Raw genomic sequence first — 24671 nt, forward strand, 5'->3', positions numbered from 1 at the left:
TCTTCCCAGAGGCTGCTTTTCTCCTGGCTAAACAGACCCAACTGTCTCAGCCTGTCCCCAGAGGGGAGGTTCTCCAGCTCTCTGATGATCTTTGTCGCCTCCTCTGGACCTGCTCCAGCAGTTTCATGTCCCTCTTACGCTGGGGGCACAAGAACAGGATGCAGTGCTCCACATGGGGAGTTGTGTCAGTCCAATAGTGCTGTAAAAGAGGGGAAGCATTTCTATTTGCATGTGTGCAGGGCACCGAGCACAGACTATGTCAATGCCAAATAGGTACTCTCCAGTTGTAAGTGGGGACTATGGTAGAGAACAGCTGCAGAAAGAACAAGGTATTTTCAACTCAGCAATTTGGTCAGCCCCCACCCAGGAGGTTTAAAAGAGCTGGCAAAGGAACTCAATGAACGTTAGTGCTGAAATTCAGTCAGGTCTCAGAGCCCTGAAGAAATTCCATTAGACATCTTGAAAAGTTAGCATTGTATTTTAAGAGGTAAGAGGAAAAGTCTAGGCAATTGCAGACCTATCAGCCCCTTCCTGTTCAAATGATAAACAGCTGACAGAGGATGAGCAAACCTAACTGCTGATACCGTTCTGTGCTGCAGTGCCTTTTAAGTGCTAATATGGCACTAATCTAGTTAAGGGTAATTCACATGCACAGATGGAGAGCAGATCCTGTCTGACCAACCTGATAGGCTTTGTTTCAGTAATGTTGGGTGATAAACATAATGAGGCTCTTAGGAGTTTTTGACAGGATTCAGCAGAACCCTCAGAGTGAAAGCTGGGAAAAGTAGAGTGGCACATCTGACCGACTGAGAACTTACTAACCAGTCCTGGCCCACGTGGAGAACCTGTTGGCTGAGGGAACTGGGGTTGGTTAAGTCTGGAGAATGGGAGGCTGAAGGGAAAACCTCATCGCTCTCTACGACTCCCTGAAATGAGACTGGAATGAGGTGAGGGTTCGATCTCTTCTCCCTAGCATCAGGTTATAGAATGAGAGGAAATGGCCTGAAATTGTGCAAGGGAAGGTTTGAGTTGGATAGTAGGGAAAATGCTTTTCCTGCAAGAGTGGTCAGGCATTGAAACAGGCTGCTGAGGGAGGTGGTGGAGTCCCCATCCCTGGAGGTGTTCAAGAAATGTGTGGACATGGCATTTTAGGACACAGTTGAATGGCCATGCTGGTTGCAGGTGGATGATCTTAGAGGTCTTTTGCATCCAAAACAATTCTATGGTTCTATGCTGGGCAGAGCTGCTCCTTACTGGGAGCAGATCTGAAACCTTTTCACACCTCTGCCATTGCTGAGTGGGTTTGCAGGTGACAGAGAGACTGCAGGACATGCAAATGATGAAGAGGAAAGGGGTGAGCTGCTCCATGTAAGCAAGTTTTCTGTTTCAGACACCACTCAAATTAGTTCTCTTTGTTCAAAGGGCATCACCAAGCTGTGGAGAAACAGCTCAGCTCAGGACAAGTGCTTATTGTGTGGCAGGGAGCTGTGGGGCTGATGTGGTCCTTGGACTGTGCACAGAATGATCTTCAGAGCTGAAAAATTTTACTCCCTCTTCATTTGGCAGGAATCTGCCTGTTACTGCAATCCTGTGGTACTGTTTTCTCCACAGCCTGGGGAAAATGTTTACAATTTGGAGAGGATTCAGGGAACAGTCATGACAGATACAAAAGGACAAGTAAACATACCTTGGTGGGAGAGAGGGAAAGCAAGAGCTCTTTTAGCTCTAGAAGAAGCAGAGATGAGGATGCCTTTGGTCACATCCTACAAGGGGAAAATAGGTCAGGAGAGAGGGATCTTGGGTCTGGATGTAATGCATTAAAAGATCCAGCATCAAGAAGTCGAGGACCTGTACACTCTGTGGCAGTCAGACACTTTAATTGTTTAGCAGAAGCTGTGGTAGAGTCATCTGGAAATAGCCTAGCTAAGGTCACACATTCTTTAAAGTGCTTTTCATTATGGGTAGGAACCAACGCAGTGAAGTCCTATGGCTGATATCTGAATGCTGATCTGAGTCGAATCCTAAGCACAATGCTCTTCCTTCCAGTCCAGCATAATTACTTCACTGTCTGGCAGGAGATGAAAACCTACCATTTTATAGTAGCTTCTGAGCTCTCCAACGCCATCTGCTCATGGCTCAGCGCTTTGAACTGTGCCTGCACCTGCACTGGAGTGTAGATCAGACAGGACTGTACCATAGAGGCAGGGAAGCAGGTGAGGTGCTCACCATGGTGTCTTCTCTACACACAACCTTTGATTCTAGTTAAACAGGAGTGCATGACCTGAATTATAGAATCATAGAATCATTAAGGTTAGAAAAGACCTCTAAGATCATCAAGTCTGTAGCAGAAATTATGCTCACTTGCTATATCAGCATGTAGGTTTTGTTCTGTTCAGGAGGTTAAAGCAAAACCTAAGATACGGACAACATTTGTTAATACCTCTTGAGAAGATGCCACAGCCTTGGAGTGAATGTCCATGACATGTCCTCAAATATACAGAAGGTATTGAAATCCCAAACCCGAATCATTGCATGGAAAAGAAATCAGGCCTGCCCTTTCCCCACTGCTGCTTCACTGGGCAGATCAAATTTTACTTCAAGAGGTTTTCTGAAGCTCCCCAATTTCCCTAAGCTCCTACACTCCTCCTCTTGATGGGCAAAACATGGGTGCCCAGACCATGTTTCACCTCCTAATCGTGTTGCTTTCTCCTGTTGCTATCAGACTGCCACACCATAGTACAAATAGGTAACAAAGTCTGGTTTGTGTGTTTCTGCACCATGGGATTACCTCACTGTAAGCAATTTCCTCACCCTAACCTTCCTAGAGATACATGAATGTCCTTCATGAAGCCCAGGGATTAGAGAATGGCCACCTTCATCAGCCCACCCTTTGTAGACCACCATCTACAGCCTGGCATGGGGTTTGAAGTCCTGTGGTGTCCCATGCTTCACAAAAACACCATTTTCTACATTAATTCTTTGCCCTTGCTGCAGCACCAACCCACAAGCTGGGGCCAGCACTGTCCCTTGGTAGCAATGCCATTAGTGCACTTGGTGATGTCCCCCACTCCTCAGCCAAGGAGTTAATTATTCATTGAAAACTGCAAATCTCTTTATTTGGATCAGGCTTGGATTAAGTTGTCCAAGCAGACTCACAGGGCTGGCTGTTACCCTTTGCAGGGGATGGTGATTAGATCTGTACATGGGTTGGGGGTCTAATCACTGTCTTCTGCAGCCATAATAAATATTACAACCTTCTTTGCTTTATGTTTTTCTAGCTGTGCAATCTGTCAACCAGTTTATCTTCTTCACTAATTAGGCTGGGGGCTTTGGGGGAATTATACCATAACTCCTAAATCTCCTTCCTGATTAGCTCCATGTTTACCATCATCATTGGATTTGATAGTTTTTGCTATTATTTGAATACAGCAGAATACAATTATGAATACCCTTGCTGGGGGCATTGGTGCCTTGACTGTGCAACAATGGTGTCAGCTGCTACCCTGCTGCTGTGCTTTGCCAGTGCTGAAAGTGGCTTTAAACGTCAGTGGACCTGGTTCTCTCTGCTTCCAGTTAGTGCTGAAGAGTAGCTGTGAGTGGGACCTGCTTTCTCACTTGTATTGTGGTTTGGAATAGTGTAAAGCAGCAGATTTGTGTGGGAGATGTGGGGATTCATCCCCTGTTGAAGCACAAGTGAGGGGGAGTGAAAAGCCAGGGATTTTCAGAGGGAGTGGAGATGCTGCCCGCTGGACTGCACAGCCCCTGAAGTAACTGAGATCATAGTATCATAGTATCAGTCAGGGTTGGAAGGGACCACAAGGAGCATCTAGTTCCAAACCCCCCTGCCATGGGCAGGGACACCCCACACTAGATCAGGCTGGACAGAGCCTCATCCAGCCTGGTCTTAAACACCTCCAGGGACAGAGCCTCAACCACCTCCCTGGACAACCCATTCCAGGGCTTCACCACTCTCATGGTGAAGAACCTCCTTCTCACCTCCAGCCTGAATCTCCCCACCTCCAGCTTCATTCCATTCCCCCTAGTCCTATCACTACCTGATATCCTGAGCAGTCCCTCCCCAGCCTTCCTGTAGCCCCCTTCAGATACTGGAAGGCCACAATTAGGTCACCTCAGAGCCTTCTCTTCTGCAGACTGAACAGCCCCAACTCCTTCAGTCTGTCCTCATAGGAGAGGTGCTCCAGCCCTCTGATCATCCTCGTGGCCCTTCTCTGGACACGTTCCAGCACCTCCACATCCCTCTTGTAATAGGGGCTCCAGAACTGGAGGCAGTACTCCAGGTGGGGTCTCACCAGAGCTGAGTAGAGTAGAGATCTATCACTGCCATGACCATCAGTTAATGGCCACTGGATTTTGCCCTTTGATAGGAAGCAGAAGAAAAATTGTCTTTCCCAAAGAAAGAGGATGAATATTTTTCATAGAATCATAGAATGGGTTGGGTTGGAAGGGACCTTAATGATGATCTAGTTCCAACCCCACCACCATAGGTGGATGCCCACTCCCTGGAAGCATTTAGGGGCAGGCTGGACAGGGCCTTGAGCAACCTGGTTGAGTGGAAGGTGTCCCTGCCCGTGCCAGGGGATAGGAATAGATGGTCTCTAAGGTCCCTTTCAAACCAAACCATTCTATGATTCTGTGAAAAGCCTTTCCCCTCTTTCTTTGGGAACCAAGAACTCTAAGCAAGGGACCACACAAACGTGGACCTCAAAACTTGCTCACTCTGTGAGCAATTGTAGAAGGCAGAAAAAGCACTCTGGAAAATGATTTCTAAGTTTGAATTCTGAGGTTATGAAAGAAAGGGGGAGGCTGCACATGAAAAAAAACCAAAACCAACCCCAAAACCTCCTTGGAAGCAAATGTTTTTTATTTTGCTGATAATAGCTGAGGGCAGTGTTTAGATGAGGTAAGAAAAGGGTGCTGTGGAAAATGGGCATCAGAAAAATGCCTCTTAACTTAGGAGTTCGTGTCCAAAGAGTCAACAACTCTCAAATCAAATAACTGCACCTTTATATATATCTATCCATCTTGGGTTTTGCCTTCCAATTTTGAAAAGCAAACAAACAAAAATACCTCCCCCCCCAAAAAAAAAAAACCAAACCAAACTACCCCAAAAAAGGAAACTCCACCAAATCTACATATGAAAATAAATAAATGCATTCAAAGGAAGCTAAGATTACATTTCCTACAGACAGAGGGACAGTTTCCCCCTTGGCTGGAGGGGACAGTTACAATCTCTGCTGTGTTCTCTTCGCTGCTTAAATGGATAAATGCTGGGTTGTGTTTTGCCTGCTCCACAGCTCAGGGAAAACATACCTCAACTAGGCCAAGCAGCCAAGGAAAAGCTGCTATTGAAAGCTTCAGTTTTGTATTTCCTGAGGTTTTCAAACATTTTATTTTATTTTGTTTTTACATTGGGACTGTGGAAACACAGCAACATCTTGCTGTGGCTGCTTGGGTTTAACACAGATGTGAAACGCCACAGAACCAAAGGAGTTGTGGCAAAGCCCTGTGAGGGATGCTGGTTTAGTTTGAAGACAAAGGACACGTGAAGAACCTGTCATACAATCCTGGTTTGGGGATCTTAGCTTAACTGTGAGCTTAGAAGTAGCACTGGGGCCAGAGCCAGCAGGTGAGTGAAGGGTTTGCTTTACCCTGAAGGATGCTCATCTGGGATATTTCCAGCAGCGAGAAGTTGTGGTTGGTGGGAGCAAGGTGTGGGAGATGAGGAGCCATGGGGCTGTATGGTAGAGCCACTGTCAGTGTGTGCAGGGCACTGTCCTGTTGTTCTCAGAGGAGAGAGAAGAGAGGAAAATGAAGGTAATGGTGAGGGGTCTAGAGCACAAGTCTTGTGAGGAGCAGCTGAGAGTACTGGGGTTGTTCAGCCCTGGATAAAATGAGGCTGACCACTCTCTACAACTCTCTGAGAGGAGGTTGGAGCCAGGTGGGGATCAGTCTCTTCTCCCAGGTAGCAAGTGATGAGACAAGAGGAAATGGCCTCAAGTTGCAGGAAGAGAGGTTCAGGTTAGACATTAGGAAAAAAAATATGTCCCCAGAAGGGTTGTCAGGGCCTGGACCGGGCTGCCCAGAGGTGGAGTCCCCATCCCTGGAGGGATTTAGAAGTTGTGCAGGTGTGGTTCTGAGGGACATGGTTTAGTGGTGACCTGGCAGTGCTGGGTTAATGCTTGGACTTGATAATCCTGAAACTCTCTTCTAACCAAAATGATTCTACGACTGTATAATATCTCACCAAGGAGCTGTTGAATACAGTGGAAACTTCAGCAGATTTTAGGCAATTTCTTCCTCAGGTCCAAAATCTAATGGATTTACAGCAGCTTGAGTCAAAGTAGCTTAGAAGTTGGTCAAGAAGGTGAATGGGGCGGGAGGGAAAGAGGAGAAAGAAGTTCCCTAGACCAACCTGTGTGTACCCTGCCCAGCTTGCTGCCTGCCTTGACCACAGCCAGGGAGTGACAACAAAAAAAATACATAAATAAAGGGAAAACTAAAAAAAATGAGAGAGATTGAACCACCTAATTCTCAGTGTCTGTGATGATGAGGCTTTGGATAAACAAAGTTTTTGGAACTTAAGCTTCTTAGAGTATTAGGGAGAAGAAATCCTCAGATGTCACTGTAATGTGTTGTTCCTTGAAGACAATATGCCATGGAAGTGCAGGGATGGCCACTCCTGACTAGCACACTGAGGCAGCCATATGGGGGGGAATAAACAGCTTGGTAAACTCCTTGGCATGTGACCAGTGGTGAGTGAAAAAATCCACAGAGCAAGGCAAAGCAGCCTTTTATGCCACAAGATTATTTTCAGCTTGAGCTTTCAAGTAGCTATCAGAGATTACCTCTCATCTTTCCCAGCATGAATTCCATGTCTGCATTGTTAGGAAATACAGAGCGATATGGAAAGCAGGGAGGAAGAAAGGAGGAATTAAAGTACCTAAATCAGCTGAGTCATGGCTGAAATACAAAAAAACACCAGAAAAAGGATTTCTGAAGGGCTGAGATTGAAGCAGTAATGAAAAAAAATCCCTGGTCTGTAGCTCTGGGGTTGCTCACTACAGTGTTTTTGATGGGAATTATGACAGGGTTCCTAGGGACTCTCTTGCTTCAATTAATTAAACTCACACTGAGAGGACTACTTCAGCCCTGCAATGAGTATTTCTTCTTCTTTTTTTTTTTCCCCTCCATGGGAAAGTAGGAAAAGCAATTGGAAAAGAATTTGGTGAGCTGAGGTTTTTTTTCCCCCTCCATTTTCTGATGTTGAAGGTTTTGAGTGAGCTCAAACCACAGACCTGAGCCTGGGAGCAGAGCAAGAAGCAAGAGGTGACACGCATGGAGGGGAGGGCAATGCAGGGGAAACATGAACAAAATCTCTCCAATATCCTCACTTCTCATCCCAATTTGTTCTCCTTTTTTACTTCTTTTCTGCATTCCTACTGCTTTTTTTTTTTTTTTTGCCTCTCACCCTTAATTGACTTCTGTTTCTGATCTGCAATATGCTTTTCCAAGAGAAACAGCAAATTGTTTTGGTTTGTTTTGCTTATTTAGTTTATTTTTAAGCGAGGCAAAAGGGTAAGTCTTCCTCTCCAGGGAGAAATGAATCAGACTAGCTCCTGTGAGCACCAGGCAGAGTGCTAACTAACTCCTTGGAGCCGTATGGTCTTTCAAAACAGTCTGCTGTTCTCCGAGGTGTCGCTGGTTTGACTGCTCCAGGAGCCAGCTCTCCCCCGGATTTTGCCCCTTTCCCTTTTGTCAGAAGCAAAGCAGGTGATTTGAGGCTATCTTCCTTTTTGAAACAAGTCACTCAGTGCTGCAACATCCTTCCCTCTCTTGCAGCTTGGCCATACGGCAGTGCATGTGGTAAGTATGAAAACACCACTGGGTGATAAGAAACATACAATTAAGCCCACGAGTGATAATGAACAGATGCTTCTCTCCCACAAATGCTTTCTCGTCTCAAATGAAGTCTGGCTGCAAGATTTTATCAATTCTAGGAGTTTACTCAACTTTAGAGAGAAAAAAATGTGACTTACCTTGATAACATCCCAGCTGGTTATCTCTTGCCCCAGGGCTGCTACCTTTGTGGGTAAGTTCTTGTTGTTTCTGTTAAACTGATTTTTCTCATCTGGGCAGACCTGAAAACAAAACAGGCATGTGGCTGCTTGTGGGTTTGCAACAAACAAAGCCAGTGCACACAGGCTATCTGATGGAGGATCTTTCTCTACACTCTTACTAACTGCTGAGAGATTTCCTCCCGTGGCAGTAAGCAAAGATAGAACCAAGCAGTTTGCATCAGTAACCCGACAAGAAGATGCTGGCAAAATGAGTTTGTCCCCGTTTGGTTCAGGGACAGCCAGGGTAGGATGGTTTCCAGCAAAGATCCACCATGAATATGGTGAAACTTCATTTCCCCTCCTGGTATCACCACACTAGTGTTTATTATTGTACCACAGGAGTGCCTGGGTAGAGATGGGGACCTTCTACTCTGGGACCTGTGCAGAAGCCTACAGCTACCTGCTCTCCAGCTCTGCCATTGCTCTGCTTTAGAGCCATCAGCCAAACACTGACTTCTCTGTGTACCTGTCTCCTCCTGCCTTGTTACCTGTCCTGATGTTCTGGGCAGGAACCTCTCTAGGTGAAGGATACATTTTAGTGTCTGGTGAGTGCCAATCTTGGCTGGGGAATCTCAGCACTCCTGTGATATGAATAATAAGTCCAATAACACAGGCAAAGCCTGACCATCTGGCTGCTATTATGGTAATGGCTTGCTCTGTGACAGGAGGTCACTCTGTGCAGCTGCTTCTCTGCCTCATTCTCTGTTGGAAAAGACTACTCTTCAGCTTTGGGCTACTTAAGTCTCTGTGGCTTGAAGGCGGATAGAAAAGGTCTGTGGTAGTGCCACCTGCTCTAGGTACAGGGGCTTGAAAAGAAACCCTCCGTCAGGAGAACATCCCTCAGAGTTGTGCTGTGATGCTCAGCTGTGAAAAACAACTAAGCCACCGTTTTCACCCCAAAAGTGAGCACCTATCTCTGCTCCCAGGCAATCACCTTCTCAGAACCCTCCATCCATGCCTGTCCAGATAGGATGCTCCATCCCCAAAGAGCATGAACTCACCTGCTTTTATTCAAACATCTGTGGGTAATGACAGGATTATGACTTGTGAACATAACTCCTCAGCTCCAGCTCCTGTGAGGTGGGCCAGCACAGCAGGGCATTGGAGTGTCCATCACTCCGTTTGCTGGCTGCAGAGTGGCTGAGTTCCTGGTTGGCATGCAGCAGGCTCTCCAGAGCTCTGGGACCGAGGGGCCACTGGGGCTGTGACTCACACAATGAACCAGAAGCATAGGTTAGAAATGATTCATCAGCTGCATCATTTATGTTGGTCAGAGGTTTCAAACGTGGCCTTTTTCATATTCCAAGATGAAGTGTGGCTTTGGGATTTGCAGGCTGTCTGTGGGCATGGAAGCAGGCTGCTCAGGGGTGAAAGTCATGCAGGGATGATGCTGCAGGCTTGGTGCCATCTTGCCCATCCTCAAGGAGAGCTAAGGGGTTTCTGTCAGGAAATTGGCTGAAGAGAGAGAGGCCAGGAGTGGGCTACCACTTAAGCCACAGGGTGCAGGGGGTGAGCTAAGTTATTTAGCAGTGCTGATGCACCCTTTAGATCCCAAAGATGTGCTGAAGGGGAACACAGTTATTTACCTATGGGGCTTTTACCACTGCTCAGGCCAAACTTGCTTATATCCAGAAGTTTTCCCAGGCTATAATCTTTTTAATCCTCAAGGAGACCTTACTGCAGGAGCATCCTCAGGATAAAGGTGGCTTCCCTGCATGACCCAAAGCAGGTGGGACATCCATGTGCCGTACTGCAAACTGGATGCTTGATTCCTTTGGGGAGCACTTCCTTTGTGTGAGGCAAATTCAATCTCTGGCTTATCTGAGGACAAGGAAGGAGAGCCTGTTTTGAGGACAAAGGGGAATTTCAACCCTGTCTTGAAACATAGCTTCGTTCATTTAAAGTGTTTGCTTCTGTGCTGCTACCTATTTAAGCTATTTTCTCTATAAAAAGCCCACAGGATGGAATGAAGGCATTCCTGCAGCACCATTCTCTGCTTGGCATTCCTGCAGCACCATTCTCTGCTTGGCTTCACTCAGATGTTTCTACAGTCAAAACTGCTTTTCTGCTTTTTGTTTCAGTTGTACTCAAAACAGTGTCCAAAGTCCTCTTAGTCCCAACCAGGTCTTTCTGGAGGAACACCTCCTTGGGCTTTTTGACTTGCTTGGGTCTCTACAGAGCAAATCTTCTGATTCATTTTGGGCCAGGCATGAAAATCTTGGGACAGATTTCTCCTCCCACATGAGATCTAATGAACCAGTTGGAAAGTCACCAATGCAGGCAAATCAATTACAACCAATTATTCATATGATGAATTCAGTTTTCCCCCTCCTGTTTGCAAATATGCACCAGAAGCCTGATGTTTAGAGAGATGAATTAGGCTGTGTCTTGATATGCAGCTTGTTCATGAATGGTTCATTGTAATTCAAGTCATAGCTCTTTTGAGGGCGTGCAGGTCATGCTTTGGGTCCATTTTCCCTGACTGGATGCACATTATTCTTTTAGAATCTGGTACAAATATTCATTACAACAAAAATCACAGTCAGGATTATCTGCTGCAGTGATGAGAGGTCCTTTTCTTAGAGCTTGGGGGGAAGGTTTGCTTCCCTACCCACCCCCCCCCCCCAGCAATGTCCTGAAAACATTCCATGTGATTGGAGTACAATTCCATACAATGCCAGCTGTGGAGATGGTTCCTACTCCATCTCAGACATGGCATAAAACGGCCAGCTTTTCAGGTGTGATTTAAATAGTTAGCAATGGGTGATGGCCCAGCTTCAGTCAGCTTCAGAGAGGGGAGTGGAGATAAGAGCAGCAAAATCCTGCAGGAGATGGATAACTGAATAGGTAGGTTGGTACCTTAGCCTGCCCACCTGCTGCTGTGCTGGCACATGGATGCAGCATTGCTGGGTGTGGAAATGCCCCCCAAAGGCAATTATTAGGTTCCTTACCACCCTGCCAGAGGTATCTCCCATAGAACAGATGCTTCCTGTGTCCCTGAGGCTGGTCTCTGGGAGGGCAGGGAGCAGCTCCAAGGTGTTTTGCTGGAGCAGATGCACTGAGGAAGGGACAAGCCCTGACCTAAAAGGAAACAAAGTGCAACTTTTAGCTGCTGTCAGATAGAAAGCTGAAGGTGTCACCAGTTCCAAAAACAGTTCACTAACTTCTCACCTGGGCACAGGGATCTATTTCTTACAGTCTAGCAAGGAGCATCCAACAGGACACTTACCCACTTCATATTGAAGATCCAGCCCTCAGTAGCCACAGATGCAAACACCTCTGCCCCAGCTGTAATCTTTAGTTGTAAGTGATGTGCTGATGTCTGTTTGAATTATTTTGGGAGGCAGAAAACCCCCCAATACGACAAAACTTCCATTTGCCATTTTCTTTCCCATTTTGTTTCTCCTGGTGCAGGAGGTGCAGCATGAAAAATAGGCCTTGGATCAGCAGCTTGTGACCCATGGATTAGGTTGCTTTTGTTTCATAGCACAGGGGACTTGTGGCTGTCTTGGCCTGGCTTAGGTTTTCCCAGTGCTGTTTGTTGAAATGTTCTATTTTCCACCATTGCCTGCAGACACTGACATGGATTAGCCTTGGCAGCCCCATGCAGGGGGCTTGCACACCCTGATGCTCACTAATTACAACCTCCTGAACATCCTAACAGCTATAATAACACAGTGATGTATAGATGAAGTCACAGTCTGTCAATGCATTGCCCCTGTGGTGTAGACCCTGCAAGCAATATACCCATGACTGGAAACCTGCTTCTTGCATGGAGAGTTTTGTTCTTTGGAGTGGTTTCTATGTCCATGTGCTGAATGTGCAGCAGAATGAAATACTGCACAAACTTCATCTTGAAGACACTTGGGGGTGTTATTTTCCTTTCTCTCCCCCTTTCTTTCCTTGCTTTTGACACCTTTGCCTTCTTTCTTCCCCGAGATGCTTGCCAATATATATGATTTTTCTTCTGGCAAAGCAACTGAAGTACCCAAACCATATAAGGTTTATTTATCTGAAATCTCTCTTCTAACAGCTGATACATTCAGCTTGCTAAATACCTGCCAGGGTCTAAATGTCAGTTCAACCAACTAACTTCTTGTGTGTGAATTGCTGAGTTACTGGTGATGAGGTGCAGTACAGGAGGAGACAGTAAATGTAGTCTTAAGTGAAACTCCTCAAGTTCAGGAAGTGCAGCTGGAGGACCTTTGGTCCCCTGCACTCCTTCAACCTGCTGATCAACTCCTGACAGGCAGAATGACTTTCTGGTGTGCTGCAGACAGGTTTTTAGGCTCTTCAAGTGCTGTGGAGAAGCAGGCAAATGAGAGAAGAGTATTTTCCTATGTAATGTGGATTTTGGAGGTGCTGACCCTTCTCTGACTGCACAGAGAATGGAGTTACTAACAATGTCCTTCCATTGAGTGCCAAAGTTAGGACCTACATCTCTGTACAACCCATGGTCTGGGTGCTGGGCACTCCTGAGCACTTGGAGAGCTCTGCTGAAATGAGAGAAAATGGCAGGTGATGTCTGTTCTGGATCAGCTGTGATGAGCACATTAATGAAGAGATGCTGGCATTTCCCATGTCCTGCTCCACTTGGTTACAAACAAGCTCTCTGAATGATAAAGAAAGACCACACAGGATTGGAACTACTCATGTGTGCCCTCCTACCATCCCCTCAGCATGTGCATAGCAGAGCCACTTTAATTTCACTGCTAGGGGGAATTCCCTACCTCCAGGAGTGGGAGTGGATTTGCCTGTAACAACAATTAGGGCTTCCAGTAGTGAAGCCTCTCCAGTTTTCACACTCTGAATGTGTTCTCCAAAGGAATGGCATCAAGACCAATAAAAAGGAAAGAAAGAGGAAGATCAAGGATCTGCATCATTGTGTTTGGCAGAACAAACATATGCAGGGATTGAAACAATCATGGGAAACTGCAAACACATCAAGGCTGTATGGAAAGAATGCATAAATCAGATTTATGAAGTAAATTTAATGCACTCTTTTGGGGGACATAAATCCTTTTAGAGGAGTCATCAGCCACATCCTGGTAGGAATCTTATTTGATAGCAGGAGTGATGATGATTAAAGTATTAGGCACGAGTGAAAACTTCTCCACTTCTGCAAAAATTATTGTTAAATCCAAGCCTTGAGGCAAAAATGTTAAAAATAGACTTTTTTTTGTTACTTTTGTTGTTGTTGTTGCTTTTCTGGTATGAAACCATTTGCATGAATGCAGCTACTAGGTTCTTATCTAAACCATCTGGTGGAGGACAAGCATTAAAATATACAGTCATGTACTGAAGCCCCCCAGGGAATTCCTTTGAGAGCTATATGCTGAAAAATAATAATAGTAATAAAGAATAATGTGGAAAACTGTATCTTTTCCTTCATTTACCTCAGGTCTTGCCCTCAGGGTCCGAGCTTGAACCAGCAGGCTTCACTTCGGTAGCCAACGCCCTCCTGCTTGTCACTGCATGGGAGTTGTGCGCCCAATATTGCAAACTCAACTCGTTTCATAGATTCATAGAATGCTTTAGATTGGAATGGACCTTAAAGGTCATCCAGTTCCAACCCCCTGCCATAGGCAGGGACACTTCCCACTAGACTAGCTTGCTCAAAGCCTCATCCCACCTGGCCTTGCATACCTCCAAGAAGGGGACATCCGTGACCTCCTAGGGCAACCTCCAGGGCCTCCCCACCCTCATTGGAAAGAATTTCTTCCTAATCTCCAGTCTCAATCTGCCCTCCTCAAGTTTCAATCCATTCCCTCTCATCCTATCACTCCAAGCCCTTGTAAAAAGTCCCTCCACTGCTTTTATGTAGCCCCCTTCAGGTACTGGGAGGCTGCTCTGAGGTCTCCCAGGAGCCTTCTTTGGCTATCAGTGGGTTTGGGTTTATGAATCCCCTGCATCCATTCCAGTCCATCAATGTTTTCTTTGTATGTTTGCAAAGGCTCCTACCTCTGGGTTCAGGTTCCACCACCCATGTACTGCAGAAGCAAGACCTCCTAGTGTGACTGCTTCCAACCTCTTTGCAGAGGGCAGCTTCTGCTGGGGCCTCAGATGCAGGACAATCCCATTCAGCTGTCAGGATTCTCTCCTTGTAGGTGCTACAAGCCTCCCCTCCATGCAGAGAGATGTATGTGTGTGGTGCTGTGGTAAAGCTGATAAAGTCCAATAGGTAAAGAGCTTTGCTGGGTTCCAGGGAGAAGAGAAATAAAGATGTTTGAGGGGTATGAACAGCAGAGTCAAGATCCCAGTCTCATAAAAGCTTTGAAATTTAGTCCAAAATTGCAGCAATGTGAGGCTCAGACATCTCTCATTGCTTTCATCTTTGTGACATTAGCTCACAGTTAAGTTTGAAAACAGCACTCAGCTATATGACTTAAAAGACAATCCCAAAGACAAATAAAACCTGAAGACCTCCTGCTATCCACAATTTGTACAACCTCACCTGAGTTAAAGCTGTCCTCGGGGATCTGAGCACTGCCTCACAGTTGTGGAACTTCAGTTTCAACTAAAGCAGAAGACTGGGGTTAAAAACTCTCAGATCTCAGCTACTCCTCCTCTAAATTACTCTGTGTCTCTGGGCACATCCCTTACCCTCTTTCATATTCATCTCCTTAACAAAACCCTGTAGCACCTGCTTCTGTGCCAGAGGAGTGGAGGGGCTCAGCTCATTATTTCCAAACTCTGAGCAGAAGTAGCTATCAAAACATGAAGGCTTACTCTACTAATTAGAGCATCAGACAGCCTTTTTTATTCAGCTGATGAGATGTTTTTTGAATGAACTTTGGAACTTCATGTTGCTATAGAAGCTGTGCCACACAGACAGCAGGAAACAACCCTCTTGCATCTTCTGTGTTTAGCAATCCAGCTGTGCTGAGAGCATAAACATGGATCCAGGTGTTTCATTGTGAAGAAAGCCAGGATTACAAAAGGGACCTGCAGGCTTTGTGTCTGCAGGAGTCTTACATCACAGAATCACAAGGTGATGGGGATTGGAAGGGACCTCTGGAGATCATCCAGTCCAACACCCCAGATAAGGCAGGGCACCCACAGCAGCTTGCCCAGGATCACAATGTCCAGCTGGGTTTGGAATCTCTCCAGAGCACCTCCCTGGGCAGCCTGCTCCCAGGCTCCAGCACCTTCAGAGAAGTTTTTGCTCATGTTCAGATGGAACCTCCCGTGTTCCAGTTTGTGCCCACTGTTCTTCATCCTATCACTGAGCACCACTGAAGAGAGTCTGTCCCCATCCTCTTGACCCCCATCCTTTAGACATTTATCAGCATTGAGAAGATTGTCATGGATGCTGCCCTAGCCTCCCAGCCCCAGCTCATACTGGAAAGACTTTGGACTGTTTTGCTTCCAGTGAGACTTAGCTCTTTGGGTTCACGAAGATCAGCAGATATGCTGTGCATAGAGTTGGGAAGTGTTTAGCTCTATGTGTGAGAAGCCTCAATATTCTCTAGAGGTTTTCTCTCTCCTTTTTTTTTGTTTCTTTCCCTTCCCTTCCCATCAATTCCCTTCCCCTATACTGGAGCCATGCAGATTGTAAGGCAAACCTTCTTATAAAGCTAGTTTAGAGCAGCCTCTGAAAAATGTGTGATTCTTTGAGCCCTCAGAGACTTCTGTATTACCCAATGTGTGCCCAACCTTCTGTGAAGCAGTGGTGCATGGAAATAATCTCCTCAGATGTTCTTACCTTAGTTTCACAAAGGCATCCATGCTGCATCCATCCTTGATCTCGCATCTTTTCTTTTGCTTCTTGGTTTTGGTTTTTTGCCCCCCAAGTGGCTGTGCATCCACCACAGTGCTTGGTGAATTCAGAGTTAAAAGGAGAAGCCCTTTTTTTCCCAATTTTGAAATTTTCTGACCTAAACTTCCAGCCTCTGGACATGGCTGTGGGTCCTCTGGTCCTGCCTGCTGTGCGCGGTGGGTCCCCACCGCCCGCATCCTGGCTGCTCAGCTGGCTGCCGGTCTAAGGGCTGCTGGATTGCAATTGTCCTCTGCAAACAAAATTCACATCTGTTCTGACAACTTATTTCAGCCTGATGCAACTTGAAAAGGTCGAGATTAATCCCAGAAAATCAGACTTCTATTGGAAAGGCCAAATCAACTTTAATTGTAACACATAGCTATTTGGATTGGCGTTTAGCTGCAGCCGTTTATCCTGCTTTCCAGGGGTATTATTTGTTTCTGAGCTCGCTGCTGAAATGGTTGAAGTAAAGTAACAAAAATAACAGCTGACATCTTTCCTTTTGCAGGTTTCCCCTGACCCCAGGTATTTTGTCTGCCTGGCTTTTATGATTTTTGTTTATTAGAGGTCCGGGGGGGGAAGTGAAATCACAGAGGAACCTGTTGGCTCATTTTACAGAGATTAGTGGTGTCTGCTGGACTTTCACACCCCCTCCTTGCTTGCTGGTTTTATCCATCAGAGCCTGGGGGCACGAACCACTCGCTCTGGAGTTCTGCCTCCTGCCAACCTTCGATGGCAAGAGCTAAAGGGTTTACACCCCTTTGCATTAGGGCAGTCGCAGGCTGTGGTTTTCTGTGTGGAGGTGACTCAGAGCAGCACCCTCCCCTCGGCAAGGCACGGGGGACAGGTTGGTGTAGCACCTCTCTATCCGCCCAGCTGTTATCAGCTCAGCCATCGAGCCATCAACTGACATTTGAGCTCTCAGATCCCCTGAAAAGTGACAGGACGAGAGAGACTCATTTGGCAGCACTTTGCTCGTGCTGTTTGGCCTGGAGAAAGATACTCAGAGTGGTAAGATTGTTTAGCAACAGCTGGCAAGCACCCGGGTGTGAGCCTGATTTTCAGACATGACAGGCACTTACAGGAATGTTGCCAGATACAGCTGTTTAAAAGCCTTAATAAACAGCAAGTCAATACTAATCTTTGCCAAATTAATCTTTTCCTTGACAGCCCATCAGAGCAATTATGCTCCGACTCGTTGTAAACACACAATTGTCAGCGGGTAAGGAGCTTCTCCGCAGCGCACTGTGGAGCTCTGCACACAGCTTGTTTGCCAAATAGGAAGCTTTGCTTTTCTTTCTTTCCCTTTCTTTTTTAAAATTCTCCCCCCCAACCACCACCTTTTCCCTCTTCTGTTTTGTTTGCTGGCCAATTAGATGTTTGCCAGCTTGGTATTAGCCTGAACAAAATTTCTTTATGAAGTGTCTATCGCAGCAAGCCCTTAATAGAATGTGAAATGATGACTGTGGCAGGATCCATGCAGATGCACATTTGCTAGTGGGTTCCTCTAATTAGGCAGTAACTGTGACAGGCTCTGAAATGTTACAAGTCATTGTTCTCACTTGTCCTCTTGTCGCTGGAATAAGAACTACATTTGAGTGGTGATTTAATGTGCTGCTGGGTAATAATAAAATACATGACTCTGCAAAGGAGAGCAAACGCTGCCTCTGAGACCTGACACGCAGCACTTTGTGTTCTCTGAGGTGCTCAGCACCTCCTGCAGCACTCTACCCACTAAATAATATTTTATTTAAATGCAGATGGGCTTGAAGACACCAGATAAATAATTAACAGGGCAGTGGCTGTATATCTGCCTATCTTGAGAGCGTCTATCTTTGGATCTGTCTCTATATCTATACATAGATCTGCAGCTCTAGGTCTCTTTCATCTCTAGCTCTATCCATATTTCTATATCTATACCTGCATATCTCTACCTATAATCACAGAATTGTCTGGCTTGGAAGTGACCTCAAGGATCATCCAGTTCCAGCCCCGCTGCCATGGGCAGGGACACCTCACACTAGAACAGGTTGCTCACAGCCACATCCAGTGTGGCCTTTAAAACCTCCAGGGATGAGGCTTCTACCACCTCCCTGAGCAAACTGTTCCAGTGTCTCACCACCCTCATGGGGAAGAATTTGTTCCTAACATCTTGTCTGAATCTACCCATTTATAATTTTGCTGCATCCCCCCCAGTCCTATCACTACCTGACACCCTATACCTATATCATCTGTATCCTTTATCTATTAATCTGTAGCTTTACCTAGATCTAGAGCCTATATCTAATCTATAATCTCTTGTCATCTCTCTCTATACCATCTGTATTTATTTTTCTATCTACCTATCAATGTGAGTTCTAGGGAGTAACTCCTTTGTTGGTTACATACAGCTCTTTGTCTACTTCTCACAGTGAGTGTGAAATAAGGATTTTTTACCTACTCCATTTCCCCAGAGCACAGCAGGAGATCTCCGTGGATCTGCCATGCTTACAGCACAAGAAATAGGCAGGTAGAGTCTTGGAGGGAGTATTCCAGATTGAGATGAAGTCTCAGGGGGTTGAACAAGGTGGTAAGAACATGTTTTACCTTCCAGTAATGAGCTTTTCATTGTTGGGTTTCCTATTTACAGAGGAGCCTCACAGGGAATATTTGGCAGAGACACCACTGGAATGAGGAACTGGTGTTTAGTGGGAGGGAGAAGTGGGCAGGAACACTTTACCTTTCTTTGTGCGTGGCTGGGGCCCTGCAGGAATGCATTACTTAACGTGGGGGTGGAAGTCTTACTGCAGGTCCCTGTGAAGAGCTTCCTTGAGTCAGAGGCAGCAGCTGGATGGGATTTCTGCTCCAACTTCTGGGAGTTTGGTGATGGAGAGACTGGGACCAGAACAAGGCACCCTGAGAGCAGCAGGAAATTTGGAGAGCCTTTCCTTCTCAAAACCTCTGCTTACCGTGGTGGAAGCAAGAGGGATTTACACCTTGCAGGGCACAGATGTTTCTACTCTTGCATCTTGCCTACCACTAAAAAATAATAATTAAAAACTATTAATTTCAATCAATGGAAGAGAGAATTTCCTTTGCTTTCTCTCACTTTGACAGATGTCTTTATCACACTCACTTGCTGTTGCTGTGCTGCTTCAGTGTGTGGTTTGCTTTGTCCCTGTGTGCTTCCTCATTAGCATCGTTATGACAGATGGTGAATCACCACCAGTGGCTTGGGTATATCACAGAGTGCTCCAAGACCATCAAGTCCAACCGATCCCCCAACCCTAACTAATCAAGTAGACCATGGCACTAAGTGCCTCACCCAGCCTTAAACTCCTCCAGGGATGTTGACCCCACCACCTACCTGGGCAGCCCATTCCAGTGGGCAATCTCTCTTTCTGTGAAGAACTTCTTTCTAAGATCAATATGTGGCACTGTGGTGCCTAAGTCTCCTAAGGATGGGGCACATCTTCATGAACTCTGGTGCAGTTTCATCTGCTTAGAAAAGGCTCCAAACCTTCTAGGCTCCATCTATTGACAATTTGTACCTGTCAATAAATGGAAACAAATAGCAGATCGTCCTTGGAGGGCAACCATTGCTTTTACCCAAAGCCAGATAAGAAAAGCTGACCTTTGTGCACTGAAATTGGATCTTTCCTTTGGAACAGAGTGGCTTCAGCAAAACCCTGGCCAAAGCTGCTGCTCTTCCATCAGGGCTGTCCCATCCAAATGGAGCCCAGGCACAGAACCACACTCAGTGCACTGGATGTGGCTCTGAGCAACCTGCTGTAGTGTGAGGTGTCCCTGCCCATGGCAGGGGGGATGGAACTGGATGATCCTTGATGATCCAACCCTAACAATTCTATGATTCTACGATTTTATGATGCTGCCTGACAAACCCACCACAGGTTTCCTCTTCTTAAAGACTGATAGAGACACCAGAGGTTCATACAGAATAAGTATTTTATTCATGATGTATTTTTTTTATTATTATTATTATTATTTACATTAAAGTTTTCTTGTATTTTGAACTCTGCTTGGATACTGAAATTAACAACTTTATGTGACTGCACACCTGCCCCAAAACCGAAATGAAGATAACACAGCTCTTTTCTGTGAAAGGAAAACTGCCTGTCAAAACCAAAGCTGATTTCTCTCATCCCCAGTAATTATCTTCTCACTTTAGAATTAATATGAGTGGAAAATGCAGTTTACTATAATATAATAAATAGAAGACATTGGGTAATTAGTAGTGCTGGTACATTTCTAAAGTACTAAACAAACAATAAACTGTGAATTTAATCACGAGTTCTCATCCAGTTTCAAGACAGGAAAATTAGAGCTCTCAGCTACAGTCATTTGAGTAATCACATCTGATCTGCATTATTTATTAGTTATTACATGCCAAGTGATTCTGCTTGTACACTGCCTGAAACCCTTCCAGAGCAAGCATGCCTTTGTTTCTCTTCTGGTTTATAAAATAAAAATCAATGGCATTGCATAATGTGCATTTTTATCTGGGCTGCTTGCTTTGTTTCCCACAGAAAACACAAATCAGTGGCAGTTCTCTATTAACTGGGCAGGCAGCTGGGGTGAAATCCTCCAGAAATAGATTTCTCAGAGCTGTCCCTGCCCCTGTTCCAAGCTATTGACAAAATGCCCTTTTTGTTTTTTCAGAGGATTTGTTTTCTCTTTTAATCCCTTTCCCTGTGGCTCTTGAACTTACCTTGCAATTCAGGATGTGTGTTCAGAATACACTCCCTGAAATTCTAGGACCTTGTGCACACGCCATAAAATGGCTGAAGCACATTTGGTGATAAAGTCTGTGGGCAATATGTTAATTCCACTGATAATATTTCAATTCCAGTGATAATATTTCAATTCCACTGATAATATTTCAATTCCACTAATAAGATTTTAATTCCCCTGGTAAAATTTTATTTAATTCCCCTGGTAAAATTTAAATTCCCTTGGTGAAATATTTAATTCCCCTGGTGAAATATTTCATTCCCCTGGTCAGATTTTGACCTCTGTTGATAATATTTGAATTCCACTGGCAAAATTTGTAATCCCACCGGTAAAATTTTTAATTCCACTGATAATATTTTGAGGTCTGTTGGTAAAATTTTCATTCCACTGGTAAAATTTGTAATTCCAGCGGGAAAACTTTTAATTCCCCTGGTAAAATTTTAATTCCTCTGGTAAAACTTTTTATTTCACTGGCAAAATGTAAATTCCTCTGGTAAAATATTTCATTCCACACTTAAAATTTTGAACTCTGTTGATTATATTTTAATTCCACTGGAAAAGTTCTTAATTCCACTGGTAAAATTTGTAATTCCAGTGGTAAAACTTTTAATTCCCCAGGTCAAATTTTAATTCCTCTGGGTAAAATGTCTTATGTCACTGGCAAAATGTAAATTGCTCTGGTAAAATATTGAATTCCACAGGTAAACTTTTGAACTCCGTTAATTACATTTGAATTTCTCTGGTACAATTTTTAGTTCCACTGATAAAACTTTTAATTCCCCTGGTAAAATTTCCATTCCTCTGGTAAAACTTTTTATTTCCCTGGCAAAATTTAAATACCTCTGGTAAAATATTGAATTCCACAGGTAAAATGTTGAACTCTTGTTGACTGTATTTTAATTCCACTGGAAACATTCTTAATTCCACTGGTAAAATTTGTAATTCCAGCAGGAAAACTTTTAATTTCCCAGGTAAAATATTAATTCCTCTGGTAAAATGTTTTATTTCACTGGGCAAATTTAAGTTCCTCTGGTAAAATATTGAATTCCACAGGTAAAATGTTGAATTCTGTTGATTATATTTTAATTCCTCTGGTAAAATTTTTTGTTCCACTGGTAAAATTTTGAATCCTGTTGGTAATATTTCAATTCCACTGGTAATATTTTGAATTCTGTTGGTAAAGTTTTACTTCCACTGGCAAAATGTGTAATTCCACTGGTAGAATTTTAATTCCTCTGGTAAAATTTTTAATTCCTCTGGCAAAAGTTTAAATTCCACTAGTAAGATTTTGAATTCTGTTGGTAATATTTTAATTCCACTAGTAATATTTTGAATTCTGTTGGTAAAGTTTTGATTCCACTGGTAAAATCTGTAATTCCGCTGGTAAAGCTTTTAAGTCCCCTGGTAAAATTTAAATTCCTCTGGTAAAAGTTTAATTCCTCTGGCAAAATTTTTTATTCCACTGGTAAAATTTTTTATTCCACTAGCAAAATTCGTAACTCCACTGGCAAAACACTTAATTCCCTTGGTAATATTTAAATTCCTCTGGTAAAAATGTAAATTCCTCTGGTAAAATTTTGAATTCCACTAGCAAAATTTTGAATTCTGTTGGTAATATTTTAATTCCACTGGTAAAATTGTGAATTCCACTGGTACAAATTTTCATTCCACTGGTACAAATTTTCATTCCACTGGTAAAATTTTAATTCCACTGGCAAAATTTTTAATTCCACTTGACTAATTAACCCAAACCCTTGAAGCTTCAAGAAACAGCACTCTGCACTTTTATCCAGCTTGTCTTGCTGGTTCAAGTCTTAGTAGCAACTTCCTGCTACAATGCTTTAAAAAGGGAATTACTTAAAATACCTTCCCCCCCCTCCACCCCCTCTCTCATTTAACCACACCAAAAAAAATAATAATACAGAAATAAGTATTGGTTACCTTCATTTTCTGCCAGTCAAGCAGGTTTGGTGTTACATAAGTCACTGTAAAAACTAAATAAAGTATTCACATCAAGTTGTGAACAATTTGTGCCAGCAAAAGTTAAAGCATCAAAACAAACCTCTTTAAAATGCTAACAAATTGTACTTACAAACACCTATATTTATTATTTCATAAATAGGCGCAACAGGTTCCATTAAAAAATAAAATAAAACAAAAAGAAAGCAAACAAGAGAAAGGAAACCAAACCAAACCAAAAACCAGACCCCTCCCCCCCCAAAAATGAAGAAGATTAAATACAGACACAGTATAAAGAAACAATAATACATAGCCGTATGTCAAGGTTATAATTTAGCTGTCTCCAATCTGTTTCTGCATCTAATAAAATACCAGGTAAGCATTTGGCAGTTTTGTACATAGAGAGACTGAAAGGACAATTTACTAACCAGTACACATAAAGTGATTTCTCTTTAAAAAAACAAAGCTTTTTCTTCTTCTTTTTCTTTTTTTTAGGCAGTACAAAATTAATGTGTTTGCTCTTTATCAACATTTGGGGGTTATTTATTCCCCCCCCTCCCCCCTTTCCCCCCTTCCCCTTACTTTGCTGTGTTCATTTCAGGAGACGAAGCCAAATAGTTTTAATTAATATCATCTGGGAATAGTTTGCTTTTTATTTCTCCCAACGCTTCCCCTTAACCCCCCACCCCCCCTACCTCCAAATACTTTGAAAATATAGAACTATTAGTCAGCTGCTTAAAAGTGAAGTAAAAATATGCCTGTTTGCCAATTTAACCCTTCCTGGGAAATCAATCAACTGGGATGAGCCAGTTTCAATTACAAGTAGCTACAAAAACAACAACCAAAAAGAACCAACCCCAAAACGAAACGGAAACAACCAAGGCAAAAAGAAAACCAAACCACCCCCCCCAAAAAAAAACATTCACATTTTATACTCTAGGAGAGTGTAACATAGATGCTATTTACAAACTTGCTATGACTGCTACATCAAGCCATTTAAAAAGTCTTTAGTAGTTTCATATAAACACCCATTATGAAAAAACCAATGGAAAAAAATCCAGGACCTTTTGTTTGTTTGTTTTTTTTCTCTCCGAGACATCTACAGTTGCTAAGGCAGTTACTAGCGCAGCACTTCACAGCAAAATAAGAACCCAACATAAAAAAGAAAGAATCTGAATGGTCCAAGTTTCCTCCTTCAGGGCAGAAGAAAAGTAATGTCCGTTACGGGATCTCAAGGGGTGGTGGTGGGGAGGGGGGTGGGGGAGGAAGGAGAAAGAAAGAGAATAAAGCCCAATAATAATAATAATAAAAATGGGGGTGGAGGAAAGGGAAAGAAAAGAAGCAAGACTATTTTGTTGTTGTTTTGTTGGTTGTTTTTTTTTTTTCCAGAGTGGGTGACCCACAAGCTCAAATAGTCCTAAGTGCTTAGCAACTCGTATTTCCTAGTAAAATGCAGAACTGCCTCGACTGCATCAAGCAATCCATGATGAAAAGACTTCCCTGCATTCCTCGGTGGAAAGGAGAGGTGTTTCAGGTTTTCAGGTAAGGTAGAGTGCTTTGTCCCTCTGCATGCCCCTGTTCAAAGAGGAAAAAGGAAGAAAAAAAAGAACAAATGTTGAGGTTTCTTTACATTTATGGCTAATTCTTTGGTGCTGTTCTTCCCCCCAAAAATCCTCACGAACCAACTGCATGTCAATGTGCTGCCCAGGGAGGTGGTGGAGTCACTGTCCCTGGAGGTGTTCAAATAGGGATTGGACGTGGCACTTGAAGCCATGGTTTAGCAGTCATGAGGTGTTGGGTGACAGGTTGGACTTGATGATCTCTGAGGTCTTTTCCAACCTTATTCTATGATTCCATGATTAATTCCAAGTTTACCACTGAGGTACCACATCACCACGGTAATAACAAGAAAATTCCCAGGACCATAGTGGTGTGCAGCAACCTGGAGCACCTACACTTTGTCTTAGAGAGCTTCCATTCCTTGGGAAATCACAAGTCAAATCACAGGGAGAAGGTGTAGGAAATCAAGTTTAAGACTTCTAGCTCCTACTCGAGAGGCAAACGGCATGAACTATTTCCTCCAA

General features: G+C 44.0%; 1 protein-coding gene across 4 annotated transcripts in view; it reads right to left on the reverse strand.

Annotated features, from left to right (window-relative positions):
* Nucleotides 1–22710: 22710 nt before the first annotated feature.
* TOX (thymocyte selection associated high mobility group box) overlaps nt 22711–24671 on the reverse strand; it is a 206518-nt gene continuing 204557 nt past the window's right edge. For all 4 annotated transcript variants that reach the window (XM_068162447.1, XM_068162450.1, XM_068162446.1 and 1 more), the window contains one exon: nt 22711–24162. In XM_068162447.1, the coding sequence (XP_068018548.1) occupies nt 24126–24162 (37 nt within the window). In that variant the 3' untranslated portion in view covers nt 22711–24125. The remainder of the gene's footprint in view (nt 24163–24671) is intronic.

This window comes from Melanerpes formicivorus, unplaced genomic scaffold (assembly GCF_026170545.1).
Source record: "Melanerpes formicivorus ecotype bairdi unplaced genomic scaffold, bMelFor1.0.p_v2 SCAF_65, whole genome shotgun sequence".
NCBI lineage: Eukaryota > Metazoa > Chordata > Aves > Piciformes > Picidae > Melanerpes > Melanerpes formicivorus.